Source organism: Blastomyces dermatitidis (assembly GCF_000003525.1).
Source record: "Blastomyces dermatitidis ER-3 genomic scaffold supercont1.7, whole genome shotgun sequence".
Lineage (NCBI taxonomy): Eukaryota > Fungi > Ascomycota > Eurotiomycetes > Onygenales > Ajellomycetaceae > Blastomyces > Blastomyces dermatitidis.
The window spans coordinates 2,163,461-2,180,016 of NW_025544780.1; the positions used below are offsets into that span (position 1 = coordinate 2,163,461).

The window sequence follows — 16,556 nt, forward strand, 5'->3', positions numbered from 1 at the left end:
GATCAGACTTATTAATCAAATCTATTGAATGCTCAAAGATTCATTCAATCAGATTATCAGCTCATACTGCTCTCTTACATTCTGAATTTTATCAGAGATGATGTGCATTGAAGTCTTCTACAATTATAGAGTTTCTTGATGAAGTTATGTTCAGAAATCCTCTATCAATTGTCCAGATATTGTTATATTTCTTCAATGACTTTTCATTATAGATATTTATGAGCTGTATAGTATCAAACTCATTTTCTTTATCTATAATGTCACTCACCAGAATATCAGGGTCAGACATGATATCAAATCTTAGATTAAATTGATATCTTGATCTCTTTCTTCCATAGATTACTACTCTTGACTTTATCTCAGACTTTTGAGGTAAAAAGCAGTAGTAGCTTGAGTGAGAAATGACATATTTTTACTCAGCATCAAAATTCGGCTCCTGAAGCAGTATAAAATCAACTTTTTATTCAAATGCAATTTGAAGATAAGAATAAATGCAATTTGAGTTTCTATTCACATTATTTTGAATAAATGTGATTTTTGAAGAGTTTTTAAACTTTTTTTGTTGTTTTTATTGTATATTCATACTAAAAGAGAGTAGAGTAGAATCTAATCACTATCATCAGATAGTAGATTATAACTGTTCTGAAAAGTAGGAATTTCAACTGCTTGCATTATATCTAGTTTATCATCAGAGTCATTTCTCAATTCTCTAATCTTAACAGAAGTTTGAGAATTCAAATTCTGTTTACATTTCACTGAAGAATTGGAGTTTGAAGACTTAGATAATTGAGAGTTTCTTCTTTTTAAGCTTGCAGTTGTGAGTTTACTGGCTTGACTATTCTCTTCAGTTCTAGGTTTACTCTGAGCTTCATCTTTTCTTCAGTTCTTTTGAGTTCTTGAAGCAAACATACATTCTTTTGAGCTAGATGCATGTTTTTCTTTTCAATTAGAGCATTTAAGCAGAGTATGTTGACATATTTCATCTCTTTTTGAGCATGTTTCACATTTATGCTCACTAGTTTTGTGATCTCTGGCACAGAATGCACATTTTGAGTCTCTGAAACAGGAGATTGCAAAGTGTTCATATCTTTGACAGTTTGAACACTGTGTTTGAGCTTTGAGATTCATTCTTGAGTCTTTGTATTCATGAACTCTCATTTTCAAATCTGCTACTCTTACTTCAGAGATCTTTGACTGTTTCATTGTCTTTGTATATACTAGAACAGAGGCATTTCTTCTACTTTGTCTGAACTCAATTGAATTTAGTCATACAGGCTCCTTTCTCAGTTGAATAGAGTTGTATTCTTCTAATTCATTTTTGAGAAGTAGCATTCCTTCTTCACAGTCAAAAATTTCAACTGAAATATTATGAAGAATGAATTTGTCTCACTTTTCATCTCTCTCAGAAAGAATTATTGTGTTTAACAAAGATTCTACTGCTGATTTTCAGAGATTCTCATTCTGAATAAGGAATTCAGCACTGAATTCAGGCATTGTAGTCAGAATAATGAAGTTTTCAAAGAAGAATGACTCAATTGAAGCTATAACTGATTTTTGAACTTCAATATCAGTTATTAACTGAGAAAAGAACTGCTGATTGATTTCATTTCTAATTCTGAAAATGAGGTTTGAGCTTAGCTTATTTCTCTGCAATATGTCCTGATTTGAGACTTTGAGAATAAGTCTTCTATCTCTGAAGATTTGAAGATTTTTCTCTTTTTGCATTTTTTTCTCCACTCTTCTATCACTAGAAGTATGAGCAGTATTCTTCTCAGTTTTCTCAGAATTTTGAGCAGGTTTTGAGATAGCAGATTTAGAGACAGCAGGTTTAGAGACAGCAGATTCAGCTGCTTGAGCATATATTTTCTTCTGATTTAAAGAAGAAGAAGAAGAAGAAGTAGAAAAGAAAGCAGAGCAAACTGAAGAGTCAGTGATTGTATTAGAAATTTTCAAAGTTTTTTGAACTGTGTTTGAAATTCCAAGTTTGAACTTGATCACTTCCTGTAGTTGTCTAGCCTGAGCATGAAGAATTAACAGAACTTCTTCATTTATCTCACTCAGACACTGCTTTCCAAGAATTTTACTTACTTTTTCAAGTTCCTGTATTTCAAGAACTTGTTGTTTCTCTATTTCTTCTTTCTTTCTTCTCTTCAGAATTTCAATCTCAGGAATAGTATTTGAGAAAGCATCTTTTTCCACATCAACTGAGTGTACTTTTGAACTCATTGTTCTTACTCAATGAAAAGTTGATCAGACTAATTCAATTGAGATATTTATTAAACTCTTTTGAATTGAAAAGTTGGTCAGACTGTTTCAATTAAGAGATTTCTAAGTCTGTTTTCAATTGAAAAGTTGGTCAGACTATTTCAAAAGAAGGATAGCAGACTTTTGTGTATAAAACACCTGATTTTTTTCACACTAGTTCAGTAACTAGGTTAGATTTTTGAAGAGAATCTAATAAACTAAAATTGATTTTTAAGATAAATCAATAAAATCTTTACAATCTCTTTCTTGAGATACAGTGAGGAAAAGTATGATATCAATTGATAGTAAGTCAGATGATATGACAGTTTTTGAGAGAAAAACTGATAAAAAATATGTGATTCAAAGGTTGCTTAAGCCAGCGTACGATTACAGGCGTACGCCGGCTTCTTATATATTGTAATATTGTACGCTAATTTAATTAGCGGCCGCTATGGCCCCTTTACACTCGTACACATACACTAGTAGTTCGGAAGCAGCTGTGTATACTAGTAGTTCAGAAGCAGCTACATTATTATTCAACAGTTATATGTTCTTCTGAATCACATTCTCCCTCATCAGATTCAGTCACACTCACATGACCATGTCATACACTCTAGCTTCATGCGGATTAGCTCGCTACTAGCATTTCATAATCATGTGACCTATCTCTGATTCAGCTAGCATTCTGTGTACACTCTCACAAAGAAACTTTCACTATATTACATCACTCATTCACTAACTTTTCTCATTCTTCAATCATCTTCTTCATTTCATCATCATTGAATGTCACAATCATTCAAGATTTCTATTCTTTCTTCTGTTCAACTCTTTCTATCTGTTCACTTATCACATTGTATGCATTTCTGACAATGGCCTCTCATTTTCACAACAAGTGTCATCATAGTGCTCATACTGAGCAGTTTATTAGCAGTAAGTGTAACACATTGTGAAATGTGATCAGGACTTGTTTATCTTCTAATGATTGCCAGAATGATGTATTATTATAAATGATGACATATCTTCTTCATCTTCTTATATGCTTCTGATCATTTTCTTCTCAGTGAGTTTCTGATCATGTTTTCTGACACAATTTTGCATGAATACAGATGCTGATATGTTTGTTTTTATACACATAGAATTTTCACACATTGACAGATCTGTGTCTGTCTATGATAGTGAACCCAGTGTTGAATCATTGATTGAGAACTTGAAGAACACAATAATGAAGGAATTATTCATGTCATATGTGACTGAGTCTTCTGCATCTCTCTCTGCTCTCTCTGTTCCTTTCTCTATCACTCTCTCTCAATCTTCTACATCTGTCTCTGTGTCTGGTTCCTCTCTCACTATCCCTGTTCCCGCGACTCTCACTTCTGCTACTTCTGGTTTTATCATCTCTGCTTTTGTTATCAGCTCTTCTCATTTCAAGGAGATGTTGTGTAGACTTAATGAATCATCTCTTTCAGTGTATACACTCTCACTCTTCTTATCAACTCTCAGAATAATTTATTGTATGAAGATAGTATATGATATAACTATCTGAAGCTTGATTATAGATACTGATTATTACATTCATTTTAAATATTTATAATGAGAGAATTATTCATTTATATCAGAGAATTATCCCTCTACTCAACAGTGTTGAGATTATAAGTCTTTTTCTTTTCATCTTTTCTTTCTGATACTGATTTTTCTGTTCTTAGAGAAAATTATTATAGATTTTACTGTGCACAAAGTCATGACATTCACAGATATCAAGAAACTTTTCATAACTGTCAAATTCAATATTGTGAGTATATTCACTCTGATAAATATCTTTGAAATGATTGATCTGTATCAGTCTATTCTCTAGTGTTTGTTATCTGACTTCATGATGCAGGTGAAGAATATTCATGTTTTCAGAAATGAGAACACAGATGTTGTACTCTTTTACACCTATAAGTGTGAGACTCATACACCTTGTCTAAGATGTCATTGTGAGAATGAGCTGTTTGTACACTGTGTTCTGCTTCCTGTATACTCTTGTGTCTCTCTCTCTCTTTCTGAGAAGTCTTGTGTGTGTTGTAATTGTGTGTACAACTCTAAGACCAGTAGGTGTTTGTTCAGTAACTGTTCTCATCTCTGATTTTGCAATTTTTGTATACTAACAATGATTCTTAGTTACTTCAGTGTCAGAGATCATTCTGATTGAAGATGATAACACTGCTGAGACTATCTTCTTCTGCTTTTAAGCTTCTTCTGTCACTTTCTCTTTCTCTTCTGCAGAGAAGGTTGTGTGTACACTGAATTATAAGTGTTCAGCTCTGAGTGACTTCTGTTATTCATTCAGTTCTGTGCCTTCTTCTTTCATTTCTTCTGTCTTCACTCTCTCTGCTCTAACTTCTGATTCTGCAGATCTTGCACTCTTCTTCAATTTCTCTACATATACATGTACACATTTCTATATTGACATTCCAGTCAATCTTGTGATAAATGACATTAATATTGTACACAGAGTGATAGAGAAATCAGAGACATGCACAGTGTTGTTATGAGAGTGACTTACAGCTCTCAAATCTCTTACAGATCTCAAGTTTTGAGATTTTCTTTATTTTTAGCATTTTTCAGATAATGTGACATTGAAAATAGATTAACATGTAATGTATGAAAATGAATGAGATGTGTATGATAATATTTATCTTTTATAACTGATTCTTACAGTTGATGATCAATTCATTATTTCTTTTCTTACACTTTTTCTTTATCTGCTAGTCACTACTCTTACATAATCTCTATATAATACAGTGTTTGATGACTAGATTCAGCAGCTTTCATCTTTTGTGATTCTGTCTCATGCATTATACTGTCTCTCTTTGCCTGCTCAGATCACTACAGTAAACAGTTCATTGAAACTAATCTCATCTGATCTCTGAGTGTTCTCAGAGATTGAGATGACTTGATTTCATGTATCTGCAGATGTTTCAGATAGTTCATTCTCTGTGATCTCTGTAATTGAACTGATGTAAACAGTTAAATTCAACTCTGAATTCCTTTTTCTTCTGTGATCTGAGTCATGTGCAAGTCTGCTGCTTTGAGACTGCTCTTTACTGTGTTGTACTCACTATCTGCAGCATGTTATCATACAATCAGCTACAGTCTCATCACTTATTAAAGTGTGGTGTTTGCCTGATTTCTTCATTTCTTCTCAGTCTTTTCTTATAATTATGAAAAGATTGGAATAAGTGAGATCATCTGATTCATAAGCATCTATGATTTCTCTTACTTTATAAGACTTTTTAATTATAAGCTTTTTCTTTTTCAACACTGATGATAGTGCTGTAGATAATTATAATCTGCTCAGATCTTGCATCTTTACTTTCATAAGTTGTGAATCATTGATTAAGTTGTGTAAGATCTGTTCCTCTGATTCTTTCAATATATATGTTTTCAGAGAATGTGATTTGAGTATTTTATATAGCTCAAATCACCTAGATTGAAACTTCTCAGAACTCTCATTGCATACAAGAACTCATGTTCTCATCTTGAGACTTGATTTCTTAACAAGTGAGTCTCATATTCTTTTTGATTGAATTGCTCAGTTCAGGAGTAACTTATTAGCTTTTGCACATGCATGGCTGATCTCTTTCAATCTTGATTCCATGTCTGTGACTATTGTGTCTGCAACTGCTACTACTGTATCTGTAACTGCTGTTCCTGCTGCATCTGCAACTGCTGTTTCTGCTGCATTCATAACTGCTTCCTTCTTTATCTTTTTCAAAGCATTCTTCAGAATGCGCGGATGCAATCCATACAACAGATAGAATGATGAATACTTGAAGACTGCATGCTGTCAAATCTGCATGGCTAATAGCATCTGTCTGAGATATTCATTTCATAATCTTGTAGGCTTGCTCACTAGATATTTCATCAGCATGTTGCTCAAGATTCCATTCAAGCATTTCATCTTTCTGTTCATTCACAGATGATATGACATTGTTCTATAATATCTTGTCTGTAACTGGTCTATGAAATGCCTCACTGCTTCTTCTATGAGATTCACATCATTATCAGTTAGAATCTTGCACGGCATTTCATAGTTGATATAGATCTCATCATGTAGAAACTTCATCATCATCTTCTCTGTCATCTCTGAAACTGCTTTTACAACTGACCAGTCAGTAGTGTAATCAATAGCAGTGATTATTCATCAATTTTCATTTGACATTTGTGACAATATGTCTATGAGATTCATCTTTCATCATTTAAACAGTTGTATCATATACTTCATCTGATGTTGCACTTTCTCATGTTCTAACCCTTTCTTAGATTCTTTCATGACCTGGCAATTCAGGCACTTGTGAGTATATATCTGAATGTTCTCAGCCATGCTTAGCCAGTACACTCTTGATTTGAGTACACTCATGAGTTCAGAGCTTTCTAAGTGACTGAATTCTTTATGCATGTGAGTCATTAAGTCACATTGAAATGAAGATTCTAGATAGAGAGCTTCTGCATATTCTAGATCACAGTAAAGTATAACATCATTTTTCTTTCTTAATTTTCTCAGCTTGAAGTTCAGAAGTATCTCTTCTACTACTCTTATGAGATGCTTATCATTTAACATCTTGTCATTCTTCAAGTGAGAGATTATAGTGTTTACTCATTCTGATTTCTTGCATCTTCTCAGTGCATTTAACACAAACATCTCTTGTGCCTGATTCACAGAACTCTCACTCATGAAATCAAGTCTGTGACTGATTGTATCAGATATCACTGTGTTCAATTCCTTTCAGTATTTGATATGAAGATTGTACACTTGAAACTCTGAGATCTAACATGCTAAGTGTTTGAAAGATTTTATTATTAATTATAGATAGACAAGGCTTTCATGATCTGTGATCACTGTTGTTATATATCTGTTGTTGATATATCTATCTCACAATGCTAGTATGTGCTTGATTACTAGCAATTTCTTTTCATACACTGAGTAATTGAGCTCAGCATCTGATAGTTTTCTATCATTATACATCATCAGATGCAGCTTGCTGTTCTTACTCATCTGTAGAAGAGTGTCTTCAATAGCTCATTCAGATGCATCTGTCTCAATGTAGAAAGATTTATTATAATCTGATTGAATAAGCACTGAGAATGTTGTTACACATTTTCTCAGTATAAGAAAAGCCTCTTCACATGCAGTATTTCAGATAATTGAACAAAACTTCTTCTTTCACAGATTTGCATCTATTTCTCTTAAGAGATCTAAGAGTGATGCAGATATTCATGTGAAATCCTTGATGAATCTGTGATAGTATGAGATCAACTCAAGAAACTATTGTACATAATGTATGTTTCTCAGCTGTGATTAATTTGCTATGACATTCAATTTCTCTGAGATAAGATGTATACAGTCATCATTTACTACATGTCTTATAAACTTCAACTCTTTCATTTCAAACACACACTTGATTGATTTGATATAGAGCTTATACTCTGTCAGAGTTGTAAGCAGTTCATTGAGATGCTTCAGATGTTCATTATATAAGTTTGAAAAGACTAGAATATTATTGAGATATATAAGATATGAGAGTTCATTCTGTTTATGAAGAATTGTATTCATCATCATTTGAAAGATGACAGATGCATTTATCAGACTAAATGACATTGCTAGAAATTCAAACTTTCTCTATTATATATTAAACACAGTTCACAGAACTGACAATTTATCTACACAGATCTGCCAGTATTCTGAGAGAAGATCAATCTTTGATAGATATTAAGTATTTCTGACTGTATTCAACTGTTGTTGAATCTATGACAGTGAATATTCATTCTTGATTATAAGCTTATTAAGTGCTTGATAATTGATACACATTCATCACTCTTTATCTGCCTTTTTCATGAATAGAACTGGAAAGCTCTACACACTTGATAAGAGTTGTATAAGACTATGTTCTAGAAGATCTGTAATCTGATACTTCTGTTCTTCAAGATGCATTTGTAACAGAAGATACACATTCTGATTGACTGGTTTTGCATTCTTCATGTCAATCTCATGTACAAATCCTTGTTCCAGTGACAATTTCAGTGAAAGATCTGTTCAGAAGACCTTCTCATACTTCTTCAGAAGCTTCTTCATATGCTTATTCTTTCACATATCTTTTATCTTGGTTTTCTCTGCTTCTGAGTCCTGTATGATATACAGAATGCTTTCAGATGAGATCTTGTGAATCATTCTCTTTACTTATTGATGTGTAAGCAGATTTAATTCTTTTATATCAGAGGCATGAAATGTTCTTCTCATATCAGTTGATAGAATTGTATGAATCATTTTCTTTCTATCAGTCAACTGCATATGACATGTACATCATTGAATCTGCAGATTGAACCTTTGAAATCAATCAAGTCTGAGAATAAGGTTGTATTCCACATTCTGCAGCTCTCATACTCAAATATAGCAAGATCATTCTCTGAAGTGCAAGAGAACTCTTACTTTTATAGATAATATCAAATATCAGTTATCAGATAATCTTATATATTGAGAATTCTTCACTCAGCAGATCTCTTTCAATCTTCAGATTATATAATTATCAATATATTGTGTCAAAGCTTCTGTATTCACTAACACTTTTATAGCCATCTCTCAATTCTTACTTAAGTGCCTCTTATACATTAACATTTTGAGTCTCAAGACATTGAGATGAGTGTTCACTTCCTCACTCACATCTCAGTCAGAAGTCTGCTTTCTCTTTACATTCACAGAATTCAGAGAGTCATCTAATACAGACATCTCTTTCACTTTGAAGACTTTTCATAGAATATCAGTGAGTGTCTCTGAGCTCACTGATTCTGCTAGTTTTTTAACTCTCTTACTTCTCTTGACTGTGCACACTGGATGCAATCTTTTATATCATGATTTTGATATTCACAGTTGAAGCAAGCTCAATGCTCATAATATCAAGATTTTCATTCAGAGAATCTCTTTTTCAGAGAATTCAGCACTTTAGTGATAACATTCAGATCTAGATTCATCACATTCAGATGTATAACTTATATTATAGAAGTCTGATTATCTGTTCTTCACTGAGACATACTCAATTGCAGTATTTTCTGTCATAATTGACTTACTTATTCTTATACAATGAGAATGTTATATGCTTCTTTCACTGTGTCTGATTACAAGGTTAAGCATTTTCATTTCACTCTTAACTCAGATATAAGATCATGAATGAAGATCTGTAAACAGAAAGATATTAAAAGCTCTTTATTCAATGTGAGATAGTATAAACTGAAGTGTGTAAAGTACAATGTAATATCACTCACTTATCTACACTCAGTGAAGTATTCATAATACTTGTCTCACATGTTCACTTTCTCAAAGTTGTGCAAGATTCATTTGAAAAACTTATTTCATGTTTATAAGAATGAATATTACTTCAGATCTGTGAGATTCATCTTTTCATAAGTCATTTATAATGACTTCACTTTTTCATGTAGAAACATGACAGATCTTAAGACTTGTTAAAATTCTGTTAGCTGCCTGTCTGTGAGTTCACATTCAATTCAATAATATGATTGTATCTGACTTAGCCAGCTGATTGCAGCATCATTTTTTCAGTCACTATTAAAGCTTAGTGACTTCAGCAGATCTCTCAGCTTGATGTATCTCATACTCAGATTCTCATTCTATGCAGCAGTCTCTGATGATGTGTACACTTCTGAAGAGATTGTGAATGATTGTGATGAAATCTTCAGGTTCAGTGTAGTTATCTGTCTGTGTAAATATTCAATCTCTTACTACAGATCTAAGATCTGGTTTTCTCTATTCTTATTGATGATGATGATTGCATCAGTGAAGCTCTTCATAGTGAATGCCTGATTCACAGTGAATGTCAATTGTTGTTTGACTTCTGTCTCAGCCTGTCACTGCATACACAAGACCTTAATCTTGTTTAGAATCCTTGTACATATACAGAGCTTTGATTTCAGTTCAGCAGTTTCAGCTGCTTTTCTTACTACTTTAAGTAAATTCTCTAAGAGGTTCTATATATCTTTCAGTTCAGATAGCAGAGAAGAGTGTTATTCATATCAGTTAGAGAAGATATTCATTTCAGTGATTTCTCATTGATTATACAATGTCTATTATTATATCACTGTGTTGTTATATCAGTATATTATTCTATCACTATATCATTATATCACTATATTGTTATATGATTTCTGTTATCATTATTCAACTTCAGTGATAGTCATCTCTTTCTTTTATCTCTTTAAGTGAAGAGCAGTCTTCTTTGAATCTGATTCACTGCTCTCATTTCTTTTCTCACATCTCATCTGTTCATATACATAGTATTCATCTGAATATGAAGTTTTCTCTCAATAAGCAAAGCAGTATTAATTGAATACTTTTTCACTCACTGTTCTTCATACACTATCTTTTGAGATGTTCTAGAATCACACTGATATGATAACTACAAATTACTTTGTAGATGAAATTATCACACTCTGAAGAAGTCTGCACTTCTCACCAGTTTTTAGACATGCTATCAGATGTGATTCAAAGATTGCTTAAGTCAGTGTATGATTACAGGTGTATGCCAGCTTCTTATATATTGTAATATTGTACACTAATTTAATTAGTGGCTGCTATGGCCCCTTTACACTCGTACGCGTACGCTAGTAGTTCGGAAGCGGCCGCGTACGCTAGTAGTTCGGAAGCAGCCGCGTTATTATCCGACGGTCGTACATTCTTTCAAATCACAAATAAATCAATTTTTTGCAGAGAAATTGATTAAAACTATTCAATTTTATTCTAAATTATCCAATTCTTCTCACACAACAAGTGTGCATCTCAAATCAGTTAATAAAGAGTGTAAAAAAGAATTAAGTATTAATGAAAGCTCTTCAGTCACTGAAAAAGTAATTCTTACTTAAAAGAATATGAAATTATGACAGAAAACAACTCTGTTTTTAATTCTTTATAAGAATATTGTGTAAAACCCAGAGAAAAACACCTTACTTTTTCAAGAGAAGTAAAAAACTATTTCTAAGATCTTTTTTTTTTTTTTGCATTAACTGCTGCAGAAGAATGAGATAGAAACTGCTAAGATATACACTACTGTATAGTCTCTATCAAGACTTTCCCTCTTCAGAGTCTTGATATTATAGAGAATATAAGTCTGTTTCTATATGATAATGTAAATATTGCCAGCGGGATGTAGAGGAACTGGTTATTTATATCTCAAAATAGAAGACTTTGTCAATGATTATATCAATATAGAGTTAATTCTCAAATTCAATAGAAACCTAGTGTTGCTGTTCTCAATCCCTTGCAGAGTCTATTGAATATTGAGGTATTAAAACTAGATTTAATATATCTCACTGTGCAGGGATCAAAGGCTCAGTCAGACCTTGGGGTATACTGATTTTATAGTTGTCGTGTCTGCTGATTATGTATCGAGCACAGTTGCTGAGGTATCTTTTTGTACTTTTCTGTCGCGGATGGGCCAGATTGAGAGGGGTGGTACGAGGGTGAGACTCGGCGTTGATGTCTAGATACACTGAAGACAGACCGCGGAGGTTGCACTTCAGAAGTGGCTGTTGGTTATGTACTTGATATTATCGCCGAGGTATCTTTTTGTACTTTTCTGTCGGGGATGGGCCAGATTGAGAGAGGTGGTACGAGGGTGAGACTCGGTGTTGATGTCTAGATACACTGAAGACAGACCGCGGAGGTTGCACTTCAGAAGTGGCTGTTGGTTATGTGCTTGATATTATCGCCGAGGTATCTTTTTGTATTTTTCTGCCGGGGATGGGCCAGATTAGGAAGGGCGGTACGAGGGTGGGACTTGGCGTTGGTGTTTTGGAACATCAAAGATGGACAGGGTTTTCGCGGAGGTCGCTCCTCAGATATCTCCACAACTACAGATCGGGGATCTTCCAAAATCAAGAAGATTGGTGCATATGGCTAGGTCTCTTCACCTTACAATTTGTATGGCAATTTGGCCCGGGGTTGTGGTGTGGTAGGGGAGAATGGGGGATAATCCCACGCAGGAGTTCCGAACGACGTCTGGTTCACGTTTGGCTGGATAACTCCACCACCACACGGGGTATGCGGTCGGCGATGGGGTCAAAATGCTCGTATGATCGAGGGCTTTTCGATGGATCTATCGGCGGGTTCTTATTCGAAAAATCGAGCGAGTTCGTGGTGGAGCGGTTGAATCAAAAAGATTTGGAGATCAGTTGAATTGATAATGAGACTATCAAAAAATCTGGTTCTGGTCTCAGACACAGTCACATGGTCAGTCTAGATGAAGATGTCATCAGATCATTAATCAATCAAGATTGATATATCAATGAATAATTAAAGAATTATGTGAAACAGAAGTTTTATTTATGAATGAAAGCATTTGAACCAGTACTGTGAATATCTGATAATATTATCAAATATCTTGGCATTTTGTTCTGAGATACTGTCATGTAATAGAAAGTGTTAGATTGATTACAAAGTATCTGATAGAAGAACACTTCTCTTACAACATTCATTTCTGACTTCAATATCAAGATTCTAGAATGTAAGAAATCCCGCTCCTTGCGGATTCTTTACCTCTATTTCTATCTCTCATATAATCAATAGAGTTAGCGGCCCTTGGCTACACACAACTATATAGAGTGGAGTTCGTGAGTACTATTGACAACTCAGCTTGAATGCTATTATATATTTGATCTCTATATTTTATCTTTCTATCATGAATACTTCTAGTAGTTAACAGTACATATCACGCCAAGCTGCAAACACCTGAATAACTGTCTGTGAGCACTTATTCTTACATAGAAACAGATAATCAATCTTGAGAGAATTGAATGAAGATTAGCATGCTTAAGAAGATATTAACTTTTGAACTCTTACAGACTCTTGTAAGTGTAGATAAAGACCAGACTTATGAAGATTTCTGCACACAGCTTCAAACATTGAATAACTGTCTTATCAAGCTCAAGAGTATACAGAACAGTGATAGAAGATATTACACTTACACATCTGCACTGAGAAATAACTCAGTCACTCATACATCTGTGCTGAAGAGGAGTAAGAGCAATGATATAGATATCATGAATTGAGTAGACTCAAATGTCTACACATAAGCAAGAGTCTCTGTCATTTAAACAGGCTTCTGAGTTTCTGAAATCACTTCTGAAGAAGTTGTTGATCAATATCAATGTAAAGTGTGTATCAACTGTAATCAATCAGAGTATATTACTTTCAACTGCTGATCAGCCTACATGTCTTCTCACTTAAAGAATGAATCAATATCTGTCCGTATCAATCACATTGCATTGAAAGAAGATTCAGAGAATAACTATAAGAATGCTCTGATGAAATAGAGAAAAGATTAGCTTCTGTTTAAATTCATAAACAGAAGCTTGAAGAGATCAGATAATAATAATTTAAAGAGAAAATAATAATAAATGTAATTCTTGTATCTACTGTAATTAATAATATGTATAATATGAAAGCTATGATAGTGTAAGAAATCCCGCTCCTCACAGATTCTTTATCCCTATTTCAATCTCTTGTGTAATCAATAGAGCTAGCAGTCCTTGACTACACACAACTATATAGACTGAAGTTCATGAATACTATTTATAACTCAGCTTGAATGCTATTATACATTTAATCTCTACATTTTATCTTTCTACTGTGAATACTTCTAGTAGTTAACAGTACATATCATGTCAAGCTGTAAACATCTGAATAATCATCTGTGAGCACTTATTCTTACATTTCAAGCTCAGTCAGTCAGCAACTGCTTATTATGACTGAAAGAACTAAAAACTCACATACTTCAATCCCTGTGAACTCTACTACAGACACTTAGAAGCAGTCACTCAAATCATGAATAATTCTCATGAAAGAAGTCTCAGAGAACTTATCAATTACTCACAGAACATCATTCTCTGCATCTGTGACAGAGAAACTCTCTGAACTCACAAATAAATCAATCTTAGTAGAGAACATTCTTGAGCATCTCTCACAGAACTAAGCTATTTTTCTATAAGAAATGCTTACTGTTTACAAACACTCTTGAACTGAGTCTCTAGACATGATCTTCAGAGATACTCATGAATCAAAAAGAAACTTTCTTAAGCTGCAACTACTTAAGATCACTTATTGAATCACAATTTATAAAAGCTTTTACAAGTTTGTATTTGAAATTAACTCACAAGCCTGACTGTATGATATGAAAGATGAAGAAGCTGTTATCTATATAATGACAGATCTCTATTACACTGAAGTCAAGAACTGACTGAACTATCTAGAGAATGATTATAAGAGATCTCACTGATCTGTTCTTAAGATCTATCTTGTGGCGGGCTGCGCCCGATCAATCATATAGACTATTCCATTACACTCCACAGATTCTTCCATTCCCGATCGCCGATCCGCGGCCGCTACGAACGCGCGTAGCATACGCTCCGATTCTCGGCCACTCCTGATCACCGATCCGCGGCCGCTACGAACGCGCGTAGCATACACTCCGATTCTCAGCCATTCCCAATCACCAATCCTCAGCCGCTATGAACGCGCGTATATTCTTCCGCCCTGAAGCTTCATCACATACATCACCACATACGCGTATAAATATTCATCTCAATCACTGATTCTCACACTTTCTCTTTCTTTCCTTCTCTAACATTTTTATCTTTGTTATATAAGACCTATCAATATTATACCAATCTATTCAGTGTAGGCCTCTTACACTATAAAAATGTTCATCATCTCCTTATTAGGAATGATTATTTATCAAGAGATATCTGAACATGTAACAACACATAAGAAATAGAGAAACAGTTGAACAGTTAAGCGGACACTGAGTCTCCAGATAGTCCTCAGATAGAAGCTTGCTTATCAGTTGCCCTGGCCCTGTAACAAGATCTTATGAAGAGAATAAGATCTTACAAGAGAATGTCAGTGAAAGACCTGAGAGTCCTGACACTCAGACATATAAAAATATGATTACACTTCTTCAGATCCCACAGATATCATATATCTGACAATTGATATAATCATGTCTAATGATAATATGAAACCCTTGAACATGAACATAGATGCAGTGCCACAGTGACTCTGAGCAATGTTGAAACTACAATAACAATAAATAGCTGATATGCATGCAACTCAACAATGCCAATATGAAGAGATTCAATGATTATCACAACAAGGAACTCATGCAATTCCAACATCTACAGAATTGAATACAAAAGCACTGAAAGAATGCTTAGATACTCCTGCATATTTTGATGCTTCTGATCTCACTCTCTACTCATCATGAAGGATGGAAATGCTCATGAAACTGAGTGTAGATGGAGATTCCATTGGTTCATTAACCAATCAAGGTTGGTATATCAATGGATGATTGAAGGATCACGCGAAACAGAAGTTTCATTCATGGATGAAAGCATGCAAACCAGCATTGTGAACACCTGACAACATCATGAAATATCTTGATATTCTGTTCTGAGACACTGCCATGCAACAGAAAGCATTAGATTGGTTACAGAGTGTCTGACAGAGGAACACTTCTCTTACAACATTCATTCCTGACTTCAACATCAAGATTCTAGAAGCAGGTGATCAGTCTTGAGAGAATTGAATGAAGATTAGCATGCTCAAGAAGACATTGACTTTCAAACTCTTACAGGCCCTTGTAAGTGCAGATGAAGACTCAACTTATAAAGGCTTCTGCACACAGCTCCGGACAATGAATGATCATCTTACCAAGCTCAAGAATATACAGAACAGTGGCAGAAGATGTTACACCTCAGCAACTCATACACCCGCGCTGAGGAATAACAATGATGCAGATGCCATGGATTGAGTAGACTTAAATGTCTACACACAAGCAAGGGTCTCTGCTGTCTGAACAGGCTTCTGAGTCCCTGAGATCACTTCTGAAGAAGTCACTGATTGACATCAATGTAGAGTGTGTATCAACTGTAACTGACCAGGACACATTGCTTCTAACTGTCAATCAACCTTTGTGTCTCCTTGTTTGAAGAATGGATCAGCGCCTGTCCGCGCCAACCATGTTGCATTAGAGAAAGATTCAGAGAATAACTATGAGAATGCCCCAGTGAAACAGAGAAAAGATTAGCTTCTGTTCAAATTCGCAAACAGGAGCTTGAAGAGGTCAGATGACAATGATTTGAAGAGAAGATAGCAATGAATGTGATTCTTGTATTCACTGTGGTTAATAACATGTATAATATGAAGGCCATAGTAGACAGTGGTCTATGTCACTATGCAATGATAAAATCTTCAGTTATAAGACATCATA

At 34.3% G+C, this 16,556-nt stretch overlaps 3 protein-coding genes across 3 annotated transcripts; 2 read left to right on the forward strand and 1 right to left on the reverse strand.

Moving 5' to 3' along the window:
- Positions 1 to 1,446: 1,446 nt before the first annotated feature.
- BDCG_17398 (uncharacterized protein) lies at positions 1,447 to 2,226 on the reverse strand (the record flags this gene model as incomplete). The annotated part of the gene is made up of 2 exons (XM_045426529.1): positions 1,447 to 1,869; positions 2,089 to 2,226. 2 exons carry the CDS (start codon positions 2,224 to 2,226, stop codon positions 1,447 to 1,449), a joined length of 561 nt encoding a protein of 186 aa, XP_045281865.1.
- Positions 2,227 to 10,868: 8,642 nt separating this feature from the next.
- On the forward strand, positions 10,869 to 12,466 carry BDCG_17399 (uncharacterized protein; the record flags this gene model as incomplete). Its single annotated transcript, XM_045426530.1, has 3 exons — positions 10,869 to 10,962; positions 11,654 to 11,743; positions 11,931 to 12,466. 3 exons carry the CDS (start codon positions 10,869 to 10,871, stop codon positions 12,464 to 12,466), a joined length of 720 nt encoding a protein of 239 aa, XP_045281866.1.
- A 3,418-nt stretch (positions 12,467 to 15,884) lies between these two features.
- On the forward strand, positions 15,885 to 16,097 carry BDCG_17400 (uncharacterized protein; the record flags this gene model as incomplete). The annotated part of the gene is made up of 1 exon (XM_045426531.1): positions 15,885 to 16,097. One exon carries the CDS (start codon positions 15,885 to 15,887, stop codon positions 16,095 to 16,097), a length of 213 nt encoding a protein of 70 aa, XP_045281867.1.
- Between the last annotated feature and the right edge of the window lie 459 nt (positions 16,098 to 16,556).